Genomic DNA, 22,262 nt, shown 5'->3' on the forward strand with positions numbered 1-22,262 from the left:
TTATCTTTGAGTATGGTGTTAGGAAGTGTTCTAATTTCATTCTTTTACACACAGCTGTCCAGTGCTCCTAGCACCACTTATTGAAGAGACTTCAATATTTTCTCCATTGAATATTGTTGCCTCCTTTGTCAAAGGTTTTGCTCATAGCTGTGTGGGTTTATCACTAGGCCTTTTTTTTTTTTTAATCTTGTTTTATTGGTCTATATTTCTGTTTTTATGCCAGGACCATACTGTTTTGATGATTGCAGCTTTGTAGTATACACTGAAGTCAGGAAGGTTGATTCCTTTAGCTCAATTCTTCTTTCTCAAGATTACTTTGGTTATTGAGGGTCTTTTGTGTTTCCATACATTATGAAATTTTTAGTTCTAGTTCTGTGAACAATACCATTGATAGTTTGGTAGAGATTGCATTGAATATTTTAGATTTCTTTGGGTACTACAGTCATTTTCACAATATTGATTCTTCCAATCCAGGAAACATGGTGTGTCTCTCCATCTGTTTTTGCCATCTTTCTTCCATCAGTGTCTTAGTTTTCTGCATACAGGTCTTTTGTCTCTTAAAGCAGGTTTATTCCTAGGTATTTTATTCTATTGGTCACAATGGTAAGGGGCATTATTTTCTTAATTACTCTCTCTGATTTTTTATTGTTAATGTGTAGGAATGTAAAGGATTTCTGCGTATTAATTTTATATCCTGTGACTTTGCTATTTTCATTGATTAGCTCTAGTAATTTTCTGGTGGCATCTCTAGGGTTTTCTATGTATAGTATCACGTCATCTGCAAACAGTAAGAGTTTTACTCCTTTCCCAATATGGATTCCTTTTATTTCTTTTTCTTCTCTGATTGCTGTGACTAGTACTTCCCAAACTATGTTGAATAATAGTGGCAAGTGGGCACCCTTGTCTTGTTGCTGATCGTAGAGGAAGTGCTTTCAGTTTTTTCCCGTTGAGAATAATGTTTGCTGTGGGTTTGTTGGGAGAAGGCAATGGCACCCCACTCCAGTACTCTTGCCTGGGAAATCCCATGGGTGGAGGAGCCTGGTAGGCTGCAGTCCATGGGGTCGCTAAGAGTTGGACACGACTGAGCAACTTCACTTTCACTTTTCACTTTCATGCATTGGAGAAGGAAATGGCAACCCACTCCAGTGTTCTTGCCTGGAGAATCCTAGGGACGGGGGAGCCTAGTGGGCTGCCGTCTATGGGGTCACACAGAGTCAGACACGACTGAAGCGACTTAGCAGCAGCAGCAACAGCAGCAGCAGCAGCAGCAGCAGCAGCAGTGGGTTTGTTGTATATGGCCTTTTTTATGTTGAGGTATGTTCCTTCTGTGCCTACTTTCTGGAGAGTTTTTATCATAAATGGGTGTTGAATTTTGTCAAAAGCTTTCTCTGCATCTATTGAGATGATCATATGGTTGTTATCTTTCAATTTTTTAATACAGTGTATCACATTGATTGCTTTGCTTATATTAAAGTATCCTTGCATTCCTGGGATAAAGCCCACTTGATCACGATGATGTCATTGTTGTTCAGTCACTGTTGTGTCTGACTCTTTGTGATGTCATGATTTGTAGCACACCACCCTTCCCTGTACTTTATATCTCCAAGTTTGCCCAAACTCATGTCCATTGAGTTGGTTGTGCCATACAACCATCTCATCCTTTGCTGCCCCTTTCTCCTCCTGCCCTAAATCTTACCCAACATCAGGGTCTTTTTCCAATGAGTTAGCTCTTCACATCAGTTGGCCAAAGTACTGAAGCATCAGCTTCAGAATCAGTTCTTTCAGTGAATATTCAGAGTTCCTTTAGAACTTGATCTCCTTGCTGTCCAAGGGACTCTCAGGAGTCTTCTTGAACATCACAATTGGAAAGCATCGATTCTTCAAAACTCAGCCTTATTTATGGTCCAACTGTCACATCTGTACATGATTGCTGGAAAAACCATAGCTTTGACTAGATGAATCTTTGTTGGAAAAATGATGTCTCTGCTTTGTGATACACTGTCTAGGTTTTTCATAGCTTTTCTACCAAGGAACAATTTCTTTCAATTTTGTGGTTGCTATCATTGTCCGCAGTGATTGTGGAGCCAATGAAAATAAAATCTACTACTGTTTCCATTTTTTTGCCATCTATTTGCCATGAAGTGATGGGACTAGATGCCATGACCTTAGTTTTTTGAGTGTTAAATTTTAAGTCAGCTTTTTTTGCTCTCCTCTTTCACCTTAATTAAGAGGCTCTTTAGTTCTTCTTCTCTTTCTGCCCTAACTGTGGTGTCATCTGCATATCTGAGGTTGTTGATATTTCTCCTGGCAATCATGATTCCAGCTTGTGATTCATCCAGCCCAGCGTTTCACATGATGTACTCTGCATAGACGTTAAATAAGCAGGGTGACAATATACAATCTTGATGTGCTCCTTTCCCAATTTTGAACTAGTCCATTGTTCTATGTCTGATTCCAAGTGCTGCTTTGTGACCTGTAAACAGATTTCTCAGGAGACAGGTCAGGTGGTCTGGTATTCCTATCTCATTAAGAATTTTCCACAGTTTGTTGTGATCGACACAGTCACCTAGAGCCAGACATCCTGGAATGTGAAGTCAAGTGGGCCTTAGGAAGCGTTATGCGAACAAAGTAAGTGGAGGTGATGGAATTCCAGTTGAGCTATTTCAAATCCAAAATATGATCCTGTGAAAGTGCTGCACTCAATATGCCAGCAAATTTGGAAAACTCAGCAGTGGCCACAGGACTGGAAAACATCAGTTTTCATTCCAACCCCAAAGAAAGGAGATGCTAAAGAATGCTCAAACTACCACACAATTACACTCATCTCACATGCTAGTAGGAGAAGGCAACAGCACCCCACTCCAGTACTCTTGCCTGGAAAATCCAATGGATGGAGAAGCCTGGTAGGTACAGACCATAGGGTTGCTAAGGGTCAGATATGACTGAGCAACTTCACTTTCACTTTTCACTTTCATGCATTGGAGAGAAAATGGCAACCCACTCCAGTGTTCTTGCCTGGAGAATCCCAGGGACAGGGGAGTCTGGTAGGCTGCCATCTATGGGGTTGCATAGAGTCAGACACAACTGAAGCGACTTAGCAACAACAGCAGCACACACTACTAAAGTAATGCTCAAAATTCTCCAAGCCAGGCTTAAGCAATATGTGAACAACCGTGAACTTCCAGATGTTCAAGCTGGTTTTAGAAAAGGCAGAGGAACAAGAGATCAAATTGCCAACATCCACTGAATCACTGAAAAAGCAAGAGAGTTCCAGAAAAACATCTACTTCTGCTTTATTGACTATGCCAAAGCATTTGACTGTGTGAATCACAACAAACTGTGAAAAATTCTGAAAGAGATGCAACTACCAGACCACCTTACCTGCCTCTTGAGAAATCTGTATGCAGGTCAGGAAGCAAAGTTAGAACTGGACATGGAATAGCAGCCTGGTTCCTAATAGGAAAAGGAGTACGTCAAGGCTGTATATTGTCACCCTGCTTATTTAACTTCTATGCAGAGTACATCATGAGAAATGCTGGACTGGATGAAGCACAAGCTGGAATCAAGATTGCCGGGAGAAATATCAATAACCTCAGATATGCAGATGATACCACCCTTATGGCAGGAAGTGAAAAAGAACTAAAGAGCCTCTTGATGAAAGTGAAAGAGGAGAGTGAAAAAATTGGCTTAAAGCTCAACATTCAGAAAAGATCATGGCATCCAGTCCCATCACTTCATGGCAAATAGATGGGGAAACAGTAGAAACAGTGGCTGACTTTATTTTGGGGGGCTCCAAAATCAATGCAGATGGTGACTACAGCCATGAAATTAAAAGACACTTACTCCTTGGAAGGAAAGTTATGACTAACCTAGACAGCATATTAAAAAACAGAGACATTACTTTGACAACAAAGGTCCATCTCATCAAGGCTATGGTTTTTCCAGTAGTCATGTATGGATGTGAGAGTTGGACTATAAAGAAAGCTGAGTGCTGAAGAATTGATGCTTTTGAATTGTGGTGTTGGAGAAGACTTTTGAGAGTCCTTTGGACTGCAAGGAGATCCAACCAGTCCATCCTAAAGGAGATCAGTCCTGAATGTTCATTGGAAGGACTGATGCTGAAGCTGAAACTCTGATACATTGGCCACCTGATGCGAAGAGCTGACTTATTAGAAAAGACCCTGATGCTGGGAAAGACTGAAGGCAGAAGAAGGGGACGATAGATGATGAGATGGTTGGATGGCTGCTGCTGCTGCTGCTAAGTCACTTCAGTCGTGTTTGACCCTGTGTGATCCCATAGATGGCAGCCCACCAGGTTGTATGGCATCAGTGACTTAATAGAGATCAGTTTGAGTAAACTCCAGGAGTTGGTGATGGACAGAGAGGCCTGGCCTGTTGTGTTCCATAGGGTCACGAAGAGTTAGACATGACTGAGAGACTGAACTGAACTGAACACAGTCAAAGGCTTTTGCATAGTTAATGAAGCAGAAGTAGATGATTTTTCTAGAGTTCCCTTGCTTTTTCTGATTCAGTTCATGTTGGCAATTTGATCTCTGGTTCCTCTTCTTTGTCTAAATCCAGCTTGTACATCTGGAAGTTCTTGGTGTATGCATACTACTGAAGCCTAGCTTGAAGGATTTTGAGCATTTCCTTGCTAGCATGTGAAATGAGTGCAATGTACAGTAGTTTAAAGATTCTTTGGCATTGCCTTTCTTTGGGATTGGGATGAAAACTGGTCTTTTCAAGTCCTGTGACTACTGCCAAGTTTTCCAAATTTGTTGGCTTATGAGTGCAGCACTTTAACAGCATCATCTTTTAGGACCTGAATTAGCTCAGCTGGAGTTCCATCACGTTCACTAGCTTTTTTGGTCCTGATATACAATCCTTTTAATCTGTTCTTGGATTCTATTTGCTAGAATTTTGTTGAGGGTTTTTGCATCTGTGTTCATCAGAGATATTGGCATATAATTTTCTTTTCCTGTGGCATCTTTTTTCTGGTTTTTGTATCAGGGTAGTAGTGGCCTTCTAGAATGAGTTTGGAAGTTTTCCTTCTTCTGCAGCTTTCTGGAAGAGTTTGAGCTAGATAGGTGTTAGCTTTTCTCTAAACTTTTAGTAGAATTTGCCTGTGAAACCATCTGACTCTTGGTTTTTGTTTGGAAAATTTTTTACTACAGTTTTGATTTCTGTGCTTGTGATTGGTCTGTTATTTTCTTTCTTCCTGTTTCCATTGGAAGGTTATACTTTTCTAAGAAGTTGACCATTTCTTCCCGGTTGTCCATTTTACTGGCATAGTTGCTCACAGTAGTCTCTGGTGATCCTTTGTACTTCTGTTTTCTGTTGTAACTTCTTTTTCATTTCTAATTTTATTTTTTTCTTGATGACTCTGGCTAATGGTTTGTCATTTTGTTTAACTTCTCAAAGAGCTAGCTTTTGGTTTTTTTGATCTTTGTTATTGTCTCCTTCCCCTCTTTTTCATTTGCTTCTCTCTGATCTTTATGCTTTGCTTCTACTAACTCTGGGTGTTTTTTTTTTTTTTTTATGAGAACATGACTTTAAGCAACTGTTAATTATACTTATTTCAGGCTACCATGGCAACACGTGTTCATTCCAGCAGCTGCTCTATAGCCTGCTTGGCTTTCTTCTCTCAGAAGAAAATATCAAATATATCAGAACCAACCTGCCCTGGGGCAGCCTTCAGGCCCAGATAACTTTGATTCTGGCCTCTGACACAAATAGACCATCTTGGCATGCGAGGCTCCTATTCCATTATCAATATACTCTGACATCTTAGACAAATTTGTTAGGGCTCAAGTTTCTAGCAAAGTGTTTTACAAGTTGTGAGTAGCAGCTCCTTAGAAAGTGCGTTAGTTTCCTGTTGTTGCTGTAACAAATTAGTACAAAGTAATGGTTTGAAATGAGTTATTTTATATCCTTGGGATTCGCAGTCCAAAATGGGGCAATAGGACTGTGATCTTCTGGAGATTCTAGGGGAGAATCCATTTCTTTGTCATTCCCAGCTATTTTAGGCATCTCACATTCCTTGGTTTGTGGACAATATCCTTCTAACTTCTGCTTCCCCTGGTACGTCTTTTCTGACTCTAATGTCTGTTTTACAGGGAACCTTGTGATTGAGCGCATTTGGATAACCTTCCTATGTCAAGACTCTTAACCACACCTGCAAAGTCCTTTTGGGACCATGACTAGGTAACAACATTCTGTTTCTGGTGATTAGGATGTGGACATTTTAGGGGGTGGTCATTATTCAGCCTACCATATGAGATCTGAAAACCATTTAAGTAGCCAGCAGTTTTAAATGCCATTTTAAGAAGTTCATGCAGCAATGCAACAATTCTGATTCTAATATGTAATACTAACATGATGTAGCCACAGGAAACTTTGAATCCAAGACCATTTGTTTTTATCAGTGACAGACTAATGCCTTATTCTCTTATAAAGCACTGTCCAAAAAATAGTCGTCATAAGAACTTGAATTTTGACCTTATTACTCTAGGAAGACAAGACTGTTTGTGCAATATATCAGTGTAATGGTTTCCTTCCCTATACCAGGGTTGAATTTTATCATCTAACTCTTAAAAGGAGTTAGAATCAAAGGCTCTGTTGCATAAAAGGCAAAGGATTCATTATTAAAGACCTACAGTATCACAAGATGACTAAGTATATATAATATTCTTTGAAGGTTTTGAAAAACCCAGGAGTATGACAAGTCTCAGTTGAAGGGTAAAGTCCAAACACTAAAAATGTTTGTATTTCTATTTACCACCATTATGTACAGAGATTCAGAAGCTGTACAGCTTTTCACAGCACAGGTTCTGGCTTAGATCCAGACTTTTTTTCTAGTTGAAGGATACAAATTAATGTCTACATTAGACACCTTGAATATGGTTTGTTAGAACTACAGTGTGAGGCAGACTAATCATTTTGACATAATTACAGCCTAGTTAAGAGGGGGTAGCCTCGGGAGGAAGTAATAATTGAGTAGCGGGTAAAAAGCAGCTCTCCAGGCCCAGCTATGAGGCTTATGTTCAGCTGTGTAGTTTTAATGAGACCACGAATGTTGTAATTGCTCTTAATGAAGCTAGAATCTTCCTTTCCATCCCCCAAAGAAAGAGTACAGGTCTTTAATTAGACTGGGAATGCATGGGAGAATAACTGAATCCCTTAATTTCCCAGGGGAGTTGTCTACTCATCGGAAAGAGTAATTTGAGGTAGGAAATACTACTTTAAGTATGATACTAGGTTACTTCCTTGGGAATACCTAGCTTCTTTTCCCTTTTAGAGAAGGGAAGTTATTCCAGTGATTAGGAGTGATTTGCCCTCATCTTGTATATATGAATGGATAGGGTAAGAGACATTAAAGCCACCTAAATATACCCTTAGAGGCAGACTGTCACTAAGTCCCATTATTGAATTCTCTGGCACTGCCAGTTTTGGGGGTAGAGGGCAGAAAAAGCTAGTGACAGGAAGCGATTAAGTCAGGAATACCCTTATTCACATCCACACAGAACAAAGCCTTTCAAGAGGACTGTGGAAAGGTACTATAGTCTCTGAAGAAAAATGATTGCAAGAAAGAGTCCTTGAACTCCATCTAAATTTAAGAAACAAGAGGCTTACTTCCACATTTTATTTGAAAATCCAATTAGTGGTTTAGCATTGTGATTCTTTTCTTGCGCAGGTAGCTGATTAGGCTTAGAGTTGCCACAACACCTGCTAAGACAACTACAGCAACCACAGTTTTAAAAGCAACATATCCAGTAGTCCCATGCCCTTTAGAATCCACAGCATCTGGGAAGGAAACAGACATATTCAAGTCTTAAGATCACTTACACTTGGTTTAAGTTGAAGCTGAAGCTTTACAATTAAAGTTACCCAGAGAAGGAAGTGAAAATAAGCTTCAAAGGGCTCACTTGGGAGCTTGCAAAAGAGTGTAGTCTTTCCCCCTCAAGCCAGCCGCCTTCTCGCCTTACTCCACTCCCACGGTTGTTCCCACTTCCTACTTGCTTTCACTCAGATCAGATGGGCTGACACCTGGAAGGATCTCATTCCCAGCTTGTTTAACATTCTGGCACTGATATATATGGTTAGTTGTCCCAAGTGCATGATTTCTTGCAGTTAGTAGCTAGCGATTTAAGTGAGTTTAATTTCAAGTTCTAGGCCTAAAATTAAGACTATCTGGGATGAAGATATATTAACATAATTTAGTAAAGACTAAAGTTTTGTAATAGTAAGCACATGTCTTCTGACCTGTTAGTCTTTTCAAAGAGCTTGAAATTCTTCTATAGTAGGCCCAATATTTGAGGACCAAGATTTAAGGATTCTAATGTGGCATTAGTGACAAAACTAGAATTTTCTTAGTTATTAACAATGAAAGGTCTCTGTACAGTAGGTAGACTAAATGATCCTTCTTGTGGGAAAGGGATTCTAGGAAGGGTACACAGACTTAACAGAACCTGTTGCCGGGGAGAGGTGCGTTCTCTTGTTTAATCATAAGCATTTGATATCTGTGGGCTCCCCTGGTGGCATTAATAGTAAGATATCCACCTGCATCTTACACAAGAGACACAATAGACGCACATTTGATCCCCAGGTCAGGAAGATCCCCTGGAGTTGGAAATGGCACCCCTCTCCCGTATTCTTGCCTGAAATATTCCATGGGCAGGGGAGCCTGGTATGCTACAGTCCATATGGCCACAAGGAGTTGAACACGACTGAGCACACACGTATATTATCTGTGCACACTTAAGTCTGACATGAAACCAAGAGTTTCAGTTAAGAAAGTACCCAAGGCTTTAAATCCATACCTCTGAATGAAGAGCCATCTGACAACAGGAGGATGGGGCCTGGGAGACTCACTATCATCTTCTCTTCCTCAGTGGCCCCTGTGGCTGCAGATAGACAGTTTGACCTCTGGGATAACGAGTAGTGGTGAGAAGTGTTTTGAGGGTACACCTGCTCTGTATGGACTCCCTGCTCTATGTAATCTTGCCTCCCTTCACAGGAGACAGCATACACCCACTGTAAGAGCAGGATGAACTATCAGAGACTATCAGAAGACAAAGTTCAGAGTCTACATAGACTCAGAAGAACAACTTTTGGAGGGTCTCAGAAGATCAGGCTACAGTTTAGGTACAAACACGAATTTGTCCATGGGACTGATTGTGAACCTGTCCATCACAGACTCCCAGGTTTCTTGGGATCTTGGATTAGATGAAAAACAAAGCACTCATTCCTAAACTCCGAAAGGATCAGGCTTGCTTAAAGTAAACTCATATTAAATGAAGACTTGAAAATTGTACCTCGCCTGCTTCTGGATGACCCAAGGCAAGACGCAGAACACAGGGGGAAGTTAGAGGACAGTTGATCGCAGATTAAGGCGCTGCAGTGGAAGTAGACCTGGAGAGGAGACAAGAGTTGAGTGGAGCTGATGTCTCAGGCAACCTGTCCCAGGTAACTAGTTAATCACTTACCAAGTGAGAGACAACTGGGGCCTCTGACACAAAGGCAAAGGTCTTCACATCAAACCTCTGATAGTGATTAGGATAGGCCACCGAGGAGCCAACCGGATGGAAGGTGGTTCTGTGGTTGTCCAAGTTGTATTCACAGCTGGAAGGTATATTTCAGGGTGGGACATCAGCTGAATTCACCTCAGACTCAAACTCAGTGTTTGCTTAAATTCAGTCACATGTAACACCTTCAAGACTATTGCTCTATCTTCTACCTGTGCTGTGCTTAGTCGCTCAGTAGTTGCTCAGTCGTGTCCAACTCTTTGTAACCCCATGGACTGTAGCCCACCAGGCTCCTCTGTCCATGGGGAGTCTCCATGCAAAAATACTAAGTGGGTTGCCATGCCCTCCTTTAGAGCTTCTGCCTGTACTTTTAGTTATTTCATATACTTCTGACTTGACCATCCAACAGTATCCATGAAGTTGTAAGTTACTTGTGCTAGGTTTTCTTCTACTCTGTGTTAAGTGTCAATACCTATTTGTATGCCAGCTATACTCATCAAGAATTATGTAGCTCTTCAGATGGCAATGGCTTAATTCTTATGAATCTGAGTATTATGTCCCAGGCAGTTAGTATATGTTGCTGATAAAGAAAGGGTAGCGAGCTCCTGCCATTTTTTATTTTAAATGCTAGCAGAGGGTTATAGCTTCATGTGTCCAACTCTTTGGGACCCTAAGGACTATAGCCCACCAGGCTCCTCTGTCTATGTAATTCTTCAGGCAGAAGAACTGGATTGGGTTGCCATTCCCTCCTTCCAGAGCATCTTCCCCAACCCAGGGATCGAACCCAGGGCTCTTGCAGATCATACATTGCAGGTGAATTCCTTACAACTGAGAAACTGGGGAAGTCCATTCATGTCTTATCACTGACTAAATATTACTTTGGGCTAGTTCTTTAAGTAGTAAGCTTGGGTTTCTTTATAAAGTGAGGGGGCTAGTGTCGCTCATGGAGTTTTGTGAGTTTAGATAATGCATCTGGAGTACAGAGCATTGTTTTTTGGCACATGGTAGTTATTCAGTGTGCTTTTCTGGTGGCTCAGATGGTAAAGAATGTGTCTGCAATGAGGGAGACCTGGGTTCAATGCCTGAGTAGGGGAGATCCCCTGGAGAAGGGAATGGCAGCCCCTTCCAGTATTCTTACCTGGAGAACTTCATGGACAGAGAAGCCTGGTGGGCTATATACCTCATGGGATCACAAATAGCCAGACACGATTAAGTGACACACACATGCATTCAATGCACCTTCCCCAGGTGGTTTAGTGGTAAAGAATCTGGCAGTGAAGCTGGGAAGATCCCCTGGAAGAAATGGCAACCCACTCCAGTATTCTTGCCTGGAAAATCCCATGGGCAGAAGAGCCTGATAGGTCACAGGGGGTCACAAAGAATTAGACACGACTTATCAATGAGCAAAAAAGTTATTCAATGAGCAAAAAAGTTATTCAGTAAATAGGAACTAGAAATCTATTCTCTTTCCAGATGTTAGAGTATTAAAGTCATTATTTCCTTGGGAAGGATACTTTTAGATTCAAGGGTAATAAGAAAGATAGGAGTCAACTTATTGGACTGAGGACTGGTTGGTAAGAAATAAGAACAAAAATCAGGGCCTTTGATATAGTGCTCCTCTCAAGCTCAAGAGCGTTTTATTATTTTTTTACTGGCAGTTTGATTACCTGGACTACCTTATGTGGAGAATACATACCCATCCACGATAATATTCCACTGAGGGAGAGAGGCTGGGTCCATGGTGGATGTTGCCCAGCAATCATCTAAGACCAACTTGATGTTGGGGTCAGTCCTATTTAGGACTCTCACTTCTAAGTAAACTGGTTGGCGGAGGTATCTCACCACAGGGTAGTCCTTGTCCCCATATGGTCGCAGGTAGGAATTATCTGAAATGGAGAAGCCATTCTGGTACTCAAGTAGTTGATGGCTGCAACAGAAGCTTAAGCATGGCAACTACTTTAGTCTGGTGTAAAGTTCATTTTAGGAATGAGTCCCCTGGAAGTTTTTAAGCAGATTTTTTAGGTTATAATGTCTCACCTGGGTAGGTTTGCAGGGTCAAGGCAAGTGGACCTGGCTTCACTGAGGCTACTGGAGGAGGAAGGCTTTCGACGTTGGTATTTATTAGCATGTTACTGCTGCTATAATAGCACCTCACCGTCATTCTGTAAGAGTGGGTAGGTGGGGGTGTTGAGAATTTTAGGTTAAAAGACTGCTCAAGTTTATTCTGGCACTTAAAAAAGTTAAGTAGCAATTGTGTCACACCTGAATTCACTATCTCTGGAAATTGTGCTTGGAGGAAGATCCGCCCAGAGAGCATGTATTTCATTTTCATAGATGACTTTGTCATTCTCAAACTTAAAGGTTAGAGAAAGTGGTTAGTTATCTCAAAAGTCAGTCTTAATCTCTTGCTGTGTGCCAATACTAATCTTATACTAACCTTACGTCTTGTTCCACATCCATTCAGGGGTATGTGAAACTTCACCAGTCCTTGAAATGGAGCTTTAAAGATTGGCTGGCAGGAGGAGTCTCCTACCCTAACAGTGTCCAAGTTGAGAGCTGGTTTTGTTTGATGGCGGTAGACCTTGACGTCCATAAACCCATCTTGAGTACACAGCTTCCCTGAAACTATCGTGGAGGGAGTTTAAAAAGTGTCTATGTGACTATTGTCATTCCTAGTTTGAAATTTAATGAAGTTTGGATTTTCATCAGGAGGCAACAGAATTTAAGTCTATTTGGGAAAATAACTTGACAAGCAGCTTGCATTACAAGGGGAGACCCCAAGGTACCTAGACAGTAGTGAGGCTTGCTCTGTCTAAGGATTTTTCATCCAAAGAAAGGAGCAGGAGACATGGGAAGAGGCACCAGGTGGGCTAAGAAAGCCATGATGAAACCCGATGTGGCTTAAAGTGTAGTGCCTGTGTCCTGAAGTCCCCCTTTTCAAGACTCACAGGTCTTGGTTTTAGGGGAAGTTGAAGCAACAACTAATTTTTTCTATTCGATTTGACCTGATACAAATAAAAAGAAGCACAGAGGCAATAGTAAACAAGGGCAAATACCAACTTCCATATTCTTTGAGGAATTTAAGAGTTTGGGGAAATACTCAGTCCCTCTAGTTTCAGATTTAAAGCAATCTTACTTAGATGGTGGGCTCAGACTTCTAACATGAAGCATACCCAGGTTACTTAAAAACATTAAACAGTTGTGAAACCTCCCTGTATGTGTATTTTGGAACTGTTATCTTCCTTAGATTCCTATCATAGCAACTTAGACTGCTATTTGTGGTCTAACCAGTCTTCCATTTCCTTAAAGTATAAGCAGTACAGAACTTACTATTTGAACTCCTGTACACTTTCCCCCATGTAAAAGCTAAGAGAATGTAGAATGTAGGAACTATTCAAGAAGATGATCTTTACCTATAGAAACTGTGGACTCGCAGACACACTCAGGATAAATCACCATGGATACCATCTCCAGTTGAGTATAAAATGTCAGCTTCAGTGAAGATAAGTAGAACTGATAGGGTAGGCATTTTTCAGAGAACTGAAATGGAAGAATGTCAGTTAGCAGCTACAGCCTGTTGAGCAGGTAGATAGGAAGGAAGTGCGCTGAAATCTGCAAGGCACACTCCAGACTGAATATGGTTTTCCTTTAAACCAGAGCAAGAGATCCCATCACTTCTCTAGACTGGATTCTTCCTGAGGCAGAAAATTTCTCTAAGTTCATGCCCTCAAGTACCTAGCACTGCATGCTCTTTGTACTAGACATTGGAATTTGATCTGTTAATTCAACCTCCAAAGAGCTGAGTACCTTGCAAATCCAGGAGTTATAAGATGTTATTGCAACATATACACCAACATAAGATTATTCTGTGTCCCTGGCAATTGCATCAGTCAATACTGGCTTCACTGAGGATAGCAGAGAACACTAGTTTGGTTCAAATTGTCCTGTTTTTAATAGGCCATGAGAGGTTTATCATTAGATGCTTAATAGCAGTTTGTACTATTCAGTGAACAAAGACACTTAAGGAAAATTTCCATTGAAGTTGAAAAAGACTTGGTGTTTGGGAGTGAATTTCAGTTACTTGAGAATTACTTATGCAAGCTGTTCAAATGAGGCCTCCAAAATTTTTGAATCTTTTTTTATACTAGCAATTAGAATTTATGGATAAGTCAGCAGCCAAATCACAATGGTCTAAAAGGCTAAGTTTCAATGGAACATACTTTCGTTTTGAGGAGAGTTTTGCTGAAATGCAACCTGAGGCCATTTGCTATTTCCATAACAATCCCGCTGTTGTACAACTGGTTCACAGCAATATTCTTATTTTCAAAGCTCACGGATTTTAACTTCCCAGGAAATTCTGGTATGGTGAGAGTCATGTGTGTGGCATTACAGGTCACAGGGTCTAGAAGGAATGACAGAATGGTCAGCTTTGATTAAGCCCTTAGAACAATATCTTCCACAACTGGACTTGCCCTTTCCTAGGCCTTACCTGATACACAAATGAGTCGTGATGATAAGATGATCGTCTGCCCAGGAGACACATGCGTGAGCTTCAGGGGCACCATGTAGAGATGGCTGTTACCTTGCTGAAGAGAGGCATTTGCAAAGACATTGGTTTACCTGAGTTACTTGAATTTTTGACCAATGCTAGAAACAGTCAGGGCAAACATATTCAACTATTGAGCACCATCCTGGCCCAAGTAGAGTTCAGGTATTTCACCCTATAGTTGTTCTACAGGTGAACAACTAGTTCTAGTTTTAAAATCTTATACTTTATAACATCTGGCAAGGTGATTTCTGCTCATGACCTGTAGCTGATCATTTCTAAGCAGTAAGAGCTCTTGTTTTATGACTTTTATGGTATCAGCATTCAGAGAGAATGTTTAAGATTCAGCAGTTTGTTTATACTCAATGTATGGCAGTATGGTTAAGATGGCTGATGTTTGAATATGTAGGTGCTAAGACCTGTTCTAAGTACTTTGGCACATTAACTGATTTAATGTAGTATCTTGATTGTTGGTCCCCAAAATGCCAGTACCTACTGGGCTTCCCTGGTGGCTCAGAAGTTAAAGCATCTGCCTGCCTCTGCCTGCAATGCAGGAGAGCTGGGTTCGATCCCTGGGTCGAGAAGATCCCCTGGAGAAGGAGATGGCACCCCACTCTAGTACTCTTGCCTGGAAGATCCCATGGACGGAGGAGCCTGGTGGGCTACAGTCCACGGGGTTGCAAACAGTTGGACATGACTGAGCGACTTCACTTTCACTGTAAACATTAGACATGTCAATGATAAAACAGAACACCTTCATTAGTTTAGTACTACTGTAGCTCCACATTTAGTGAACTTAGATCTGTGGAGAAGAAAAACTGAAGAAACATTTTGTTCACCATTGTATCTCGCCATCTTTCATACTTAGTACAGTACTTGGCTATTGAATGAGTTATAACCTCAATTTGAGGGAATGGTTGAGATTATGCTTGCATTTAGAAATACTGGTCTGAGCCTGAATGGTGGTACAAACAGATTTCACACCTACCGAGTAGTGAGTCACTCCAGTGGCATGGAATAACACTTGGATGCTCATCTTCTGGTTCTCAATTAGGAGATTATATCCTTGCATCAGGGCCTCTTGAAGGGTCAGATTTTGGGCTTTTTCACCATCACCAACTGTAACTGTCCATCCCATCTGAGGTTTGGGACCCTAAAGGCAAAAGTTTCATTTAGAGGGCTGGTGCTCACCTTAACTCCAAGACTATTTAATATTTTAACCAAGATTGAAGTTATGCCACCTTTAATATAGAGCTAAAGGTTTATTTAGGCTTATAATTAAAAAAAATAGTTTTCATACCGCAGTGTCATCAGCCATGCCAGGAAAAAAGTGAAAGGTAAACTGGAAGAAAAAAAAAAAAGGATGATGTGAAGCTTTGGTTTGGAGATCTCTGAAGTCATGCTATCTGATGGTACATGGAAAATACCCAGAGCAACTGCTGTCTGGTTTTTACAGTGTGAGGGCTGGTGTGGGATATAGTAGAAACACAGGACCAGTCAAGAATCCTAAAAGTGCCCTTAGACATCATTTCCCCATTGAGCTTTCGAGACCTCAATGTAATTGGAAGATCTAAAGCTCCCTTCCAGTTGTACGTTGAGACACTAAGTCCTGTCAAGCCATGCAGTTCCATCACTGTTATAATAAAGTATGAGTATTTTTGTCCACTGTTGCTATTAGCCACTTGAGACTATAAAGTCCATGAGTATGTGACTGGGCTGTTCTTCTCATTTACGATTTCCTAGCATCTGGTATAGGGCCTTGTACATAAATATCCAGTTTGTCAAGCTACCAAGTGAATCCTTTTTATTGCTAAAACATGATGCGCTGAGTGCTTATATCTACCTTTTTAAGTTTTGAAAGTCACCCTATGTGGTGTTATTGTCTGCCGCTTCAGATTTAAAAAAAGGTCTCATTGAGGTTAAGAAATCAACCCAAAGCCACACAGCAAGTCAGTAGTGAAATATAGGATTGCAATCCTGATCTTGTTCTGAAGTCCAGCTCTCTCTAGATCACATTCCCCCTTTGGTAGCTGGATGAGAAGCAGTCAGCCTGCTTCACTCACAGACATGAAATCCTTTGAGCAGATTGTGGATCCCGAATGCTGTTCATGTCTTTCTGCTTGCATAACCGGACAGCTGACGTGATACAAGACAGTCCCTTGTCTATGGGCAGCATTGTCATTCATGAATGTGATGGTCATCTGGTGTTGGCCAAGCTGTATGAAAATGGAATAGTAAGGACAGAGTGCTAGAACTTCAATGAGAAAGGAGATTCCAAAATACCATCTGACTCAGCTGATTAGCAAACCCCTTAGAAGTCATCAGTAGCACAGTTCTAGAAAAGTCCCTCATTCCTATACCAGGAGATTCTTTAGCCTCTTTAGATATCCTAGGACTCATTCATTGGCAGAGAATAGTTCCTTGAGTTTCAGGGCTCAGTCCAGTTTTTGTTTTCCCTTTACATTTACCCTATGTCTGAGTATCAGGGTCCTATTGGGTTTGCTGCCTCTATCAAGAGATAGAAATACTTATTGAGCACCTACATTAGCAGCCATTGTGCTGGGTGCTGGACAGAGCCATCTTTGCCATTTCCCCTGACTCAGGGAACTCTGCCTAAAGCAGTGGTCAACTGACAATTTTCTGTAAAGTGTTAGTAAATATTTAGACTTTTTAGGCCACGTATGCTTTTAACACTTAAAACACTTAAAAACTAAAGCCATTCTTTAGTTTGATGACCATCACACATAGATCATGGATTGGCTGTGGCCATACACAGCTCATATTCTGCAGACCTTGTTCTAAAGGAATACAACACTAAGCTCCCTAAAGTTGGGAAAATCAGTTTTAGAAGGGAAAGTTTTAATTACAGGAGATCTTCAGTAGAATCAGATCAAGTAGACTGTTAAGGCTTGTAGGATGTACCCTAGACCTATTAAGTCAACTAAGTAAATTCTGTACTTTACAAGTTCCCCAAGTGATTGTTTGCACATAAAGCCTGAAAAGGACTTAGGCTTCTTTTACTGCTCCTAATAACTGTGATTGGGTAGCACTATTGGTTGACAGTAGAAAATCCTATTTTTCAGCTGTCGCTCACCTTCCAGCATAGAGGTACCAGCACTCCATTTGCCAGCACCAAAATAGCATCCCCCTTTCCTTGAGGGGTGTAGATCAAAATAGCTCATGTTTGATCATTTGCTGTGTCTACATACTATGCCCAGTCCTTCACTGTGTCATTCGTCTTTAGATACGTTATGGAAAGACATCATAATCCATTTTCCAGTAGGCAAGTAGAGGCTTGGAAAGGTTAGCTAACTTACTCCAAATCATATATAGATAGTGGCAGAGACAGAAATAAAGCCCAAAGCCTCAATTCAAGGGTTTTGTAAGCTCAGCATTGGAGTTTTGAGTCTAATATATCTTTATTGAGAGTTCCTGTATGCAATGGAGGTTATTTGGCAATATTCTTGGCTTGTACCCACCAGGTGGCCAGTAACTGCCCTTTCCCTCCTCCCCTACCAGCTGTGGTAAGTGTCTCCAAACATTGCAGGATGTTCTCTGGGATGACCAAAGAGAAAGATCACCTGGATTGAGAACCACTGCTCTACTCCAAAGCTTTAACTCCTAGGTTACTACTTTCCAAATTACTCCTCAATTACTTACCACTCTTTTGGTACAGTTTTCATATGGGGCCTTCAGGGTGAGCCTTTCAGGGTCCAGAACATAAGTGCAGTTCAGCATTTTAAGACCAAGGGAATCTACAGAAACAAGAGCAGTTTTAGAAAGAAGCTAGCCAAGATGTATTTATATCTTCTATTTCACTGACAGAGTCAACCAAAGCTACATAACCAAGACTGCAAATCTATTTCTAAGGTATTTCAATCACTTCTTTTTATTTTCCCGACTGGGATATAACCCAAGCTCTGAGAGATGCTGTGATTTGAAGATAGACTTTTCTTAGGGAATTCCTGAGATAAGACAGATTTCCAAAGACAGACAAGGTCTTCCACTCTTAGGAGTCACCATGCAGTTCAAGGACCCTGTGACATCATGGGATTTGAGCACCAACTGCTTCAGAGTTTGCGTATTCTGCTCACTGGAAAATGGTGATGACTTTGAGCCAAGGGCTTCCTACTAAGTGAGACTTAAATGAGACAATACACATTACTTACCTACCACAGATGCATGCTGAATCTTGTTGCCAAGAGTTCTTTTGAACTCCACTACCATTCTATTTTCATAGCAAGTGACAGTACCTGAAGAGCAAAGAAAGCACGTGGGGCATCTTTGAATACAGGAGGCATGATTTCTACAGAAGTGTATTGAGGAAACTTTCCTCTCTAACAGGCATCGGGGAGGATGCCAGTTGGGAGAGGCAAAGCTTAATCCCCATCCTGGGGAGCTTACAAGTTGATAGGAATACATAGCTACAATGTAAGATACCAAGGACTGTAATGAAGATATCAATTAAATGCCTAGGACTTTCTATCCAGGATAAACCTGGATTCAGGTTAACAAGTATGCATGTGGGAACCAGCCTGGAACCCTGATGGAAATAGAGATGGTAGGTCTGTGAAGAATTGGGGAAAAGTTTTGTCTAAAGATCTTACAATTCAATAAAAGATTCCCTAGGTAACTCCAAGAACACATATTTTGAAGATTGAATAATCTGCCGATAGCTTGACACTGTGCATCCTCTGGCTCAGGTGAAAATCTTGAGAAACTCCTCGTAACAAGTGATTTTGCCTGTTACTGTTGATGCTGTCCTTAAGCATGAGTATGTGTTTGAAGATGACTGCTCCCAAAGATGAGGGCTTGGTATGTGGTTTGCTATTCTTCGGATGTTGTAAAGCTGGAGGCAGTGAGGAAGTAGAAGGTAGTGCAGGTGTTTTTCCAAGCTCTTGCCTTTAGCTGCAGAGCAAGCTATAGGTAAGCTATGGGAAAACTGAAGTGACTTGATCAAGATAGGCAAAAGAATGACTGGAGATCGTTTAACTCACTTTTGTGTTTTCTGGCCATCTAGGCACCCTAGTTGCAATCCGTTTCAGAGATGCTTAAGGGCATTTCCCTCACCCAAGAGGCCTACCTGGGAAGGCAGGATCCACCAACTGATTAACATCTATTGAGTTCACTGAAGCCAAAAGGATGAAGCATAGAAAAAATGACCTGTAGGAGCAGGAGGACATGAGGGAGAAGATTAAAGAGGAGTGAACTTCAGCAGACAAGGCATTATGTCCCCTTCCTTCTGCTCCTAGAATTACCTCCAGTCTGCACGGAACCAGCTTGAGGGTCTCCCACTGTCTCCTCTCTGCCTGCATGCCATGACCGAAGATACCACCAAATCAACCAGGCAGAGGGGCGTGCTGCTCTGGCTTTTATAGCAGGAAGCAGGCTGGTCCCCGCCCTCTCCCCATTGGAGTCACCTGAATCTTCTCTAGCCCTCCCAGCTGAGAGGCAGGGATTTGGGAAGAGCCTTTCCAGAAGGCCTAAAATAAGCAGAGTTTTGCCCTTCCTGACACTTGCCTTGATTTTCCACCGGCTGCTCTGCAGCGAATTTAGTTCCTTGAAATTGGCTCAGGTGAATGAATTGGTACAGTTTCCCATAACACTAGGAAAAATAGGATCTTTTGGACAAACTGGCAGGATTTTTTTGGAGTAAAGATCGTCTCTTGTTTACACTGTCTAAGTAACAAACCTTCCCTTTAAGTTACTCCTGGTCTCCTGGCTATTATGGATATCACCCTGGCAATGTGCATGAAGAAGTACCTTTTTAAAAAGGATGAAACATTATTTTCCCCCAAGTATAGATTTTAAGTTTACTTCAAAAAATACAGACAATTAAAGAAGGATATAGAGAAAGGAAAAAATCATCCACTGCTGGTACTTAGGTGTGTAACTCTATGGTCTTTTTCTACAAACATCGCACTTAAAAAAGAAAAAATAACAACCTGGGATTGAAGTATAAGTTATGTTTGTAACCTGCTTTTACTACTTTATATGTCATGGACATCTTCCATATCAAACATAAAGATCTCCATTACCATTTTTAATGTTGCATAGTACTCAATGTCTAGATAAATCAATGTTTAGCTATTCTCTAATGATGGACATTAATACAGCTTCCAATGTTTTCATTATTATAACCAATCTGCTGGACTTGTACATTTCCCTGGTTAACTCCCAGGATAGATTACTAGAAGTAGAAATTCTGGGTCAAAAGGAATAGTGATCTAAATAAGAATGTCATACTGTGTAGGAACTGGGAGTTTATAGGTGGGGAATCTGAGGAAAACAACTTGCTCAAGCTTTAACAACTTGGTGTCAGGGCCAGGACCAGACTGAGACACCGTGATGTCTGCAGACCATATTCCATAACAGGTGATAATGCTCAAATTCTGTACAAGTTAGTGGGGTAGCATTTACAGTTATTTATTTCCGTGTTGCTCTTTATGTCTTTATGTGTTAACGATGTTTCTCGAGGACTAATCTTCATTCCCTGTTACAGGTGTCTGAAATACTGTTTGTCAGAGTAGTGGTTTGCCTAACTCCCTTGATCCAAACAGTCACAGCTGGTACTGGTGAACCTATCTTCAGGGAGGGAAGGGAGACACAAATGTACAGAATGGACTTGAAGACACAGCAAGGGAAGGAGAGAGTGGGACTATTTGTGAAAGTAGTATTGACATATATACACTACCGTGTGTAAAATAGTTAGTGGGAAATTGCTATATGACACAGGGAGCCCAGCCTGGCACTCTGTGATGACCTAAAGGGATGGGGTGAGCAGGAGGGAGATTCAAGAGGGAGAGGATATCTATATAGTTACAACTGATTCGGTTTGTTGTATGGCAGAAAGCCACAAAACATTGTAAAGTAATCATCCTCCAATTAAAAATTTAAAAATGGTCATATGGGGCTCTTTGTTAATATCACAGATTCCTGTGTCCCACCCAGAAGCTGCTGACTCAGACTCTCCAGGGGAGGAAACTGGGGTACCATATGTTTAAGAAACCAGGTGAGTCTTATGATCAGGAAAACGGGAAATATCTGAAGGGAAATAGACAAGAAAATGAATGATTGCCAGTGATTAACTTCTTTATGGGAATCAGTTGATTATATACCAGTGGATGGAGGAGAGGGAGCAAAATCCAGGAGAAGCAGGATTTTGAAGATAGAGGTGGTGAAAGGATTTAGATTCTGAGCAAAAGCATGATAGTAATAGTTACTCCTAAGCATATTTCCCAAAAGTGGCACTTTTTCTATAACTGTGAAGGTAATTTGTTACCACGATAGTTAAGACTATGATAAGACCATTGGAGAGATTTGAACACCATTCCATCCACGAGGATGGAATGTAGGGGCAAGATTCAGAGAGACTAATTAAGAAGGTAGTCAGAGAGGTAATAGATCAATGTGTTCCACCTTCCCAGGCCCCACCCTAGACTTGCTTCTCCCAAAGTTATGCCTTTTTCTCCAGAGTGTGAGGTGTTGCCTTGGAAAGGGAAGCTCTGCTCAGATCCCTAAACTGGGGTTTCTGCATGATGAAGGGGCAGCACAAAAGCCCTGAGCAGGAGGCATGGAGATAAGGAGGACCACTCTGAGAACTGGTGAGAATGATGACGGTCGTGAGTGTGCCAGAGATTAATTTCATTTGCCTTGCCCCAACCCAGCCAATGCTGCACTTGGGACAGTCACTGAACAACTAGCTCCAGACTCCCTAAGAATCAATTCTGCATAAGTGCACAAGGATACAAATGTGTTGGTGCGGTTAACTTTGAGAATGAGGAAGGCATGGCTCTCTGCAATCAAGTAGTGTCTCATTTTATTAGTTAGGAAAACAAATCTTTCCAAAAAGATAGACACTTAATCTTTTACTAAATAAACAGTAGGATCTCGTTCAAAAGTATGTTTTCCACATTCTTTTCAATGAGACATTTTAAGTGTGTTTATAACTATAAGGTGTTCCTTCTCCTCTTCTGTGAATGCCATGGTCTCTACTTGACATGAGGCCTCGTCTCACCTGCTAATCATTAGGCATTTCTTGAGGAGAGTTTTAGGTTGTCATGCATAACAACAATGCAATATTGTTGCCTCCTTTGGGCAGGTGCTGTCTTTATTTTCTGAAATGCTGTTCTTTTAAACAATAGTTTATAATTCTCAATTTCCAATTCTGTTGCCTTACTTTTCACAACTAT

General features: G+C 41.1%; 2 protein-coding genes across 4 annotated transcripts in view; one reads left to right on the forward strand and one right to left on the reverse strand.

Annotated features, from left to right (window-relative positions):
• The window catches only part of LDAF1 (lipid droplet assembly factor 1), a 53,398-nt gene extending 32,321 nt beyond the window's left edge, over window positions 1-21,077 (forward strand). The window contains exons 7-8 of one of the 2 annotated variants that reach the window (XR_009598354.1): window positions 6,117-6,204; window positions 21,003-21,077. The gene's annotated coding sequence lies outside the window, so the exon portion shown is untranslated. Of the gene's footprint in view, window positions 1-6,116; window positions 6,205-20,392; window positions 20,441-21,002 lie in introns of those variants that run through there. The other variant, XR_009598355.1, reaches the window with a different exon arrangement.
• ZP2 (zona pellucida glycoprotein 2) overlaps window positions 7,629-22,262 on the reverse strand; it is a 32,570-nt gene continuing 17,936 nt past the window's right edge. The window contains exons 1-18 of one of the 2 annotated variants that reach the window (XM_004020827.6): window positions 19,329-19,417; window positions 19,154-19,233; window positions 18,240-18,323; window positions 17,731-17,825; window positions 16,134-16,286; window positions 15,371-15,412; window positions 15,059-15,223; window positions 14,014-14,110; window positions 13,745-13,926; window positions 12,938-13,064; window positions 11,962-12,149; window positions 11,787-11,878; window positions 11,562-11,686; window positions 11,221-11,410; window positions 9,486-9,621; window positions 9,315-9,411; window positions 8,820-8,903; window positions 7,629-7,803 (exon numbers count right to left, since the gene is read on the reverse strand). In XM_004020827.6, the coding sequence (XP_004020876.4) occupies window positions 7,658-7,803; window positions 8,820-8,903; window positions 9,315-9,411; window positions 9,486-9,621; window positions 11,221-11,410; window positions 11,562-11,686; window positions 11,787-11,878; window positions 11,962-12,149; window positions 12,938-13,064; window positions 13,745-13,926; window positions 14,014-14,110; window positions 15,059-15,223; window positions 15,371-15,412; window positions 16,134-16,286; window positions 17,731-17,825; window positions 18,240-18,323; window positions 19,154-19,233; window positions 19,329-19,390 (2,145 nt within the window). In that variant the 5' untranslated portion in view covers window positions 19,391-19,417 and the 3' untranslated portion in view covers window positions 7,629-7,657. Of the gene's footprint in view, window positions 7,804-8,819; window positions 8,904-9,314; window positions 9,412-9,485; window positions 9,622-11,220; window positions 11,411-11,561; window positions 11,687-11,786; window positions 11,879-11,961; window positions 12,150-12,937; window positions 13,065-13,744; window positions 13,927-14,013; window positions 14,111-15,058; window positions 15,224-15,370; window positions 15,413-16,133; window positions 16,287-17,730; window positions 17,826-18,239; window positions 18,324-19,153; window positions 19,234-19,328; window positions 19,418-22,262 lie in introns of those variants that run through there. The other variant, XM_042240507.2, reaches the window with a different exon arrangement.

The sequence above is a fragment of the Ovis aries genome, chromosome 24 (assembly GCF_016772045.2).
Source record: "Ovis aries strain OAR_USU_Benz2616 breed Rambouillet chromosome 24, ARS-UI_Ramb_v3.0, whole genome shotgun sequence".
In the NCBI taxonomy this organism is placed as follows: domain Eukaryota; kingdom Metazoa; phylum Chordata; class Mammalia; order Artiodactyla; family Bovidae; genus Ovis; species Ovis aries.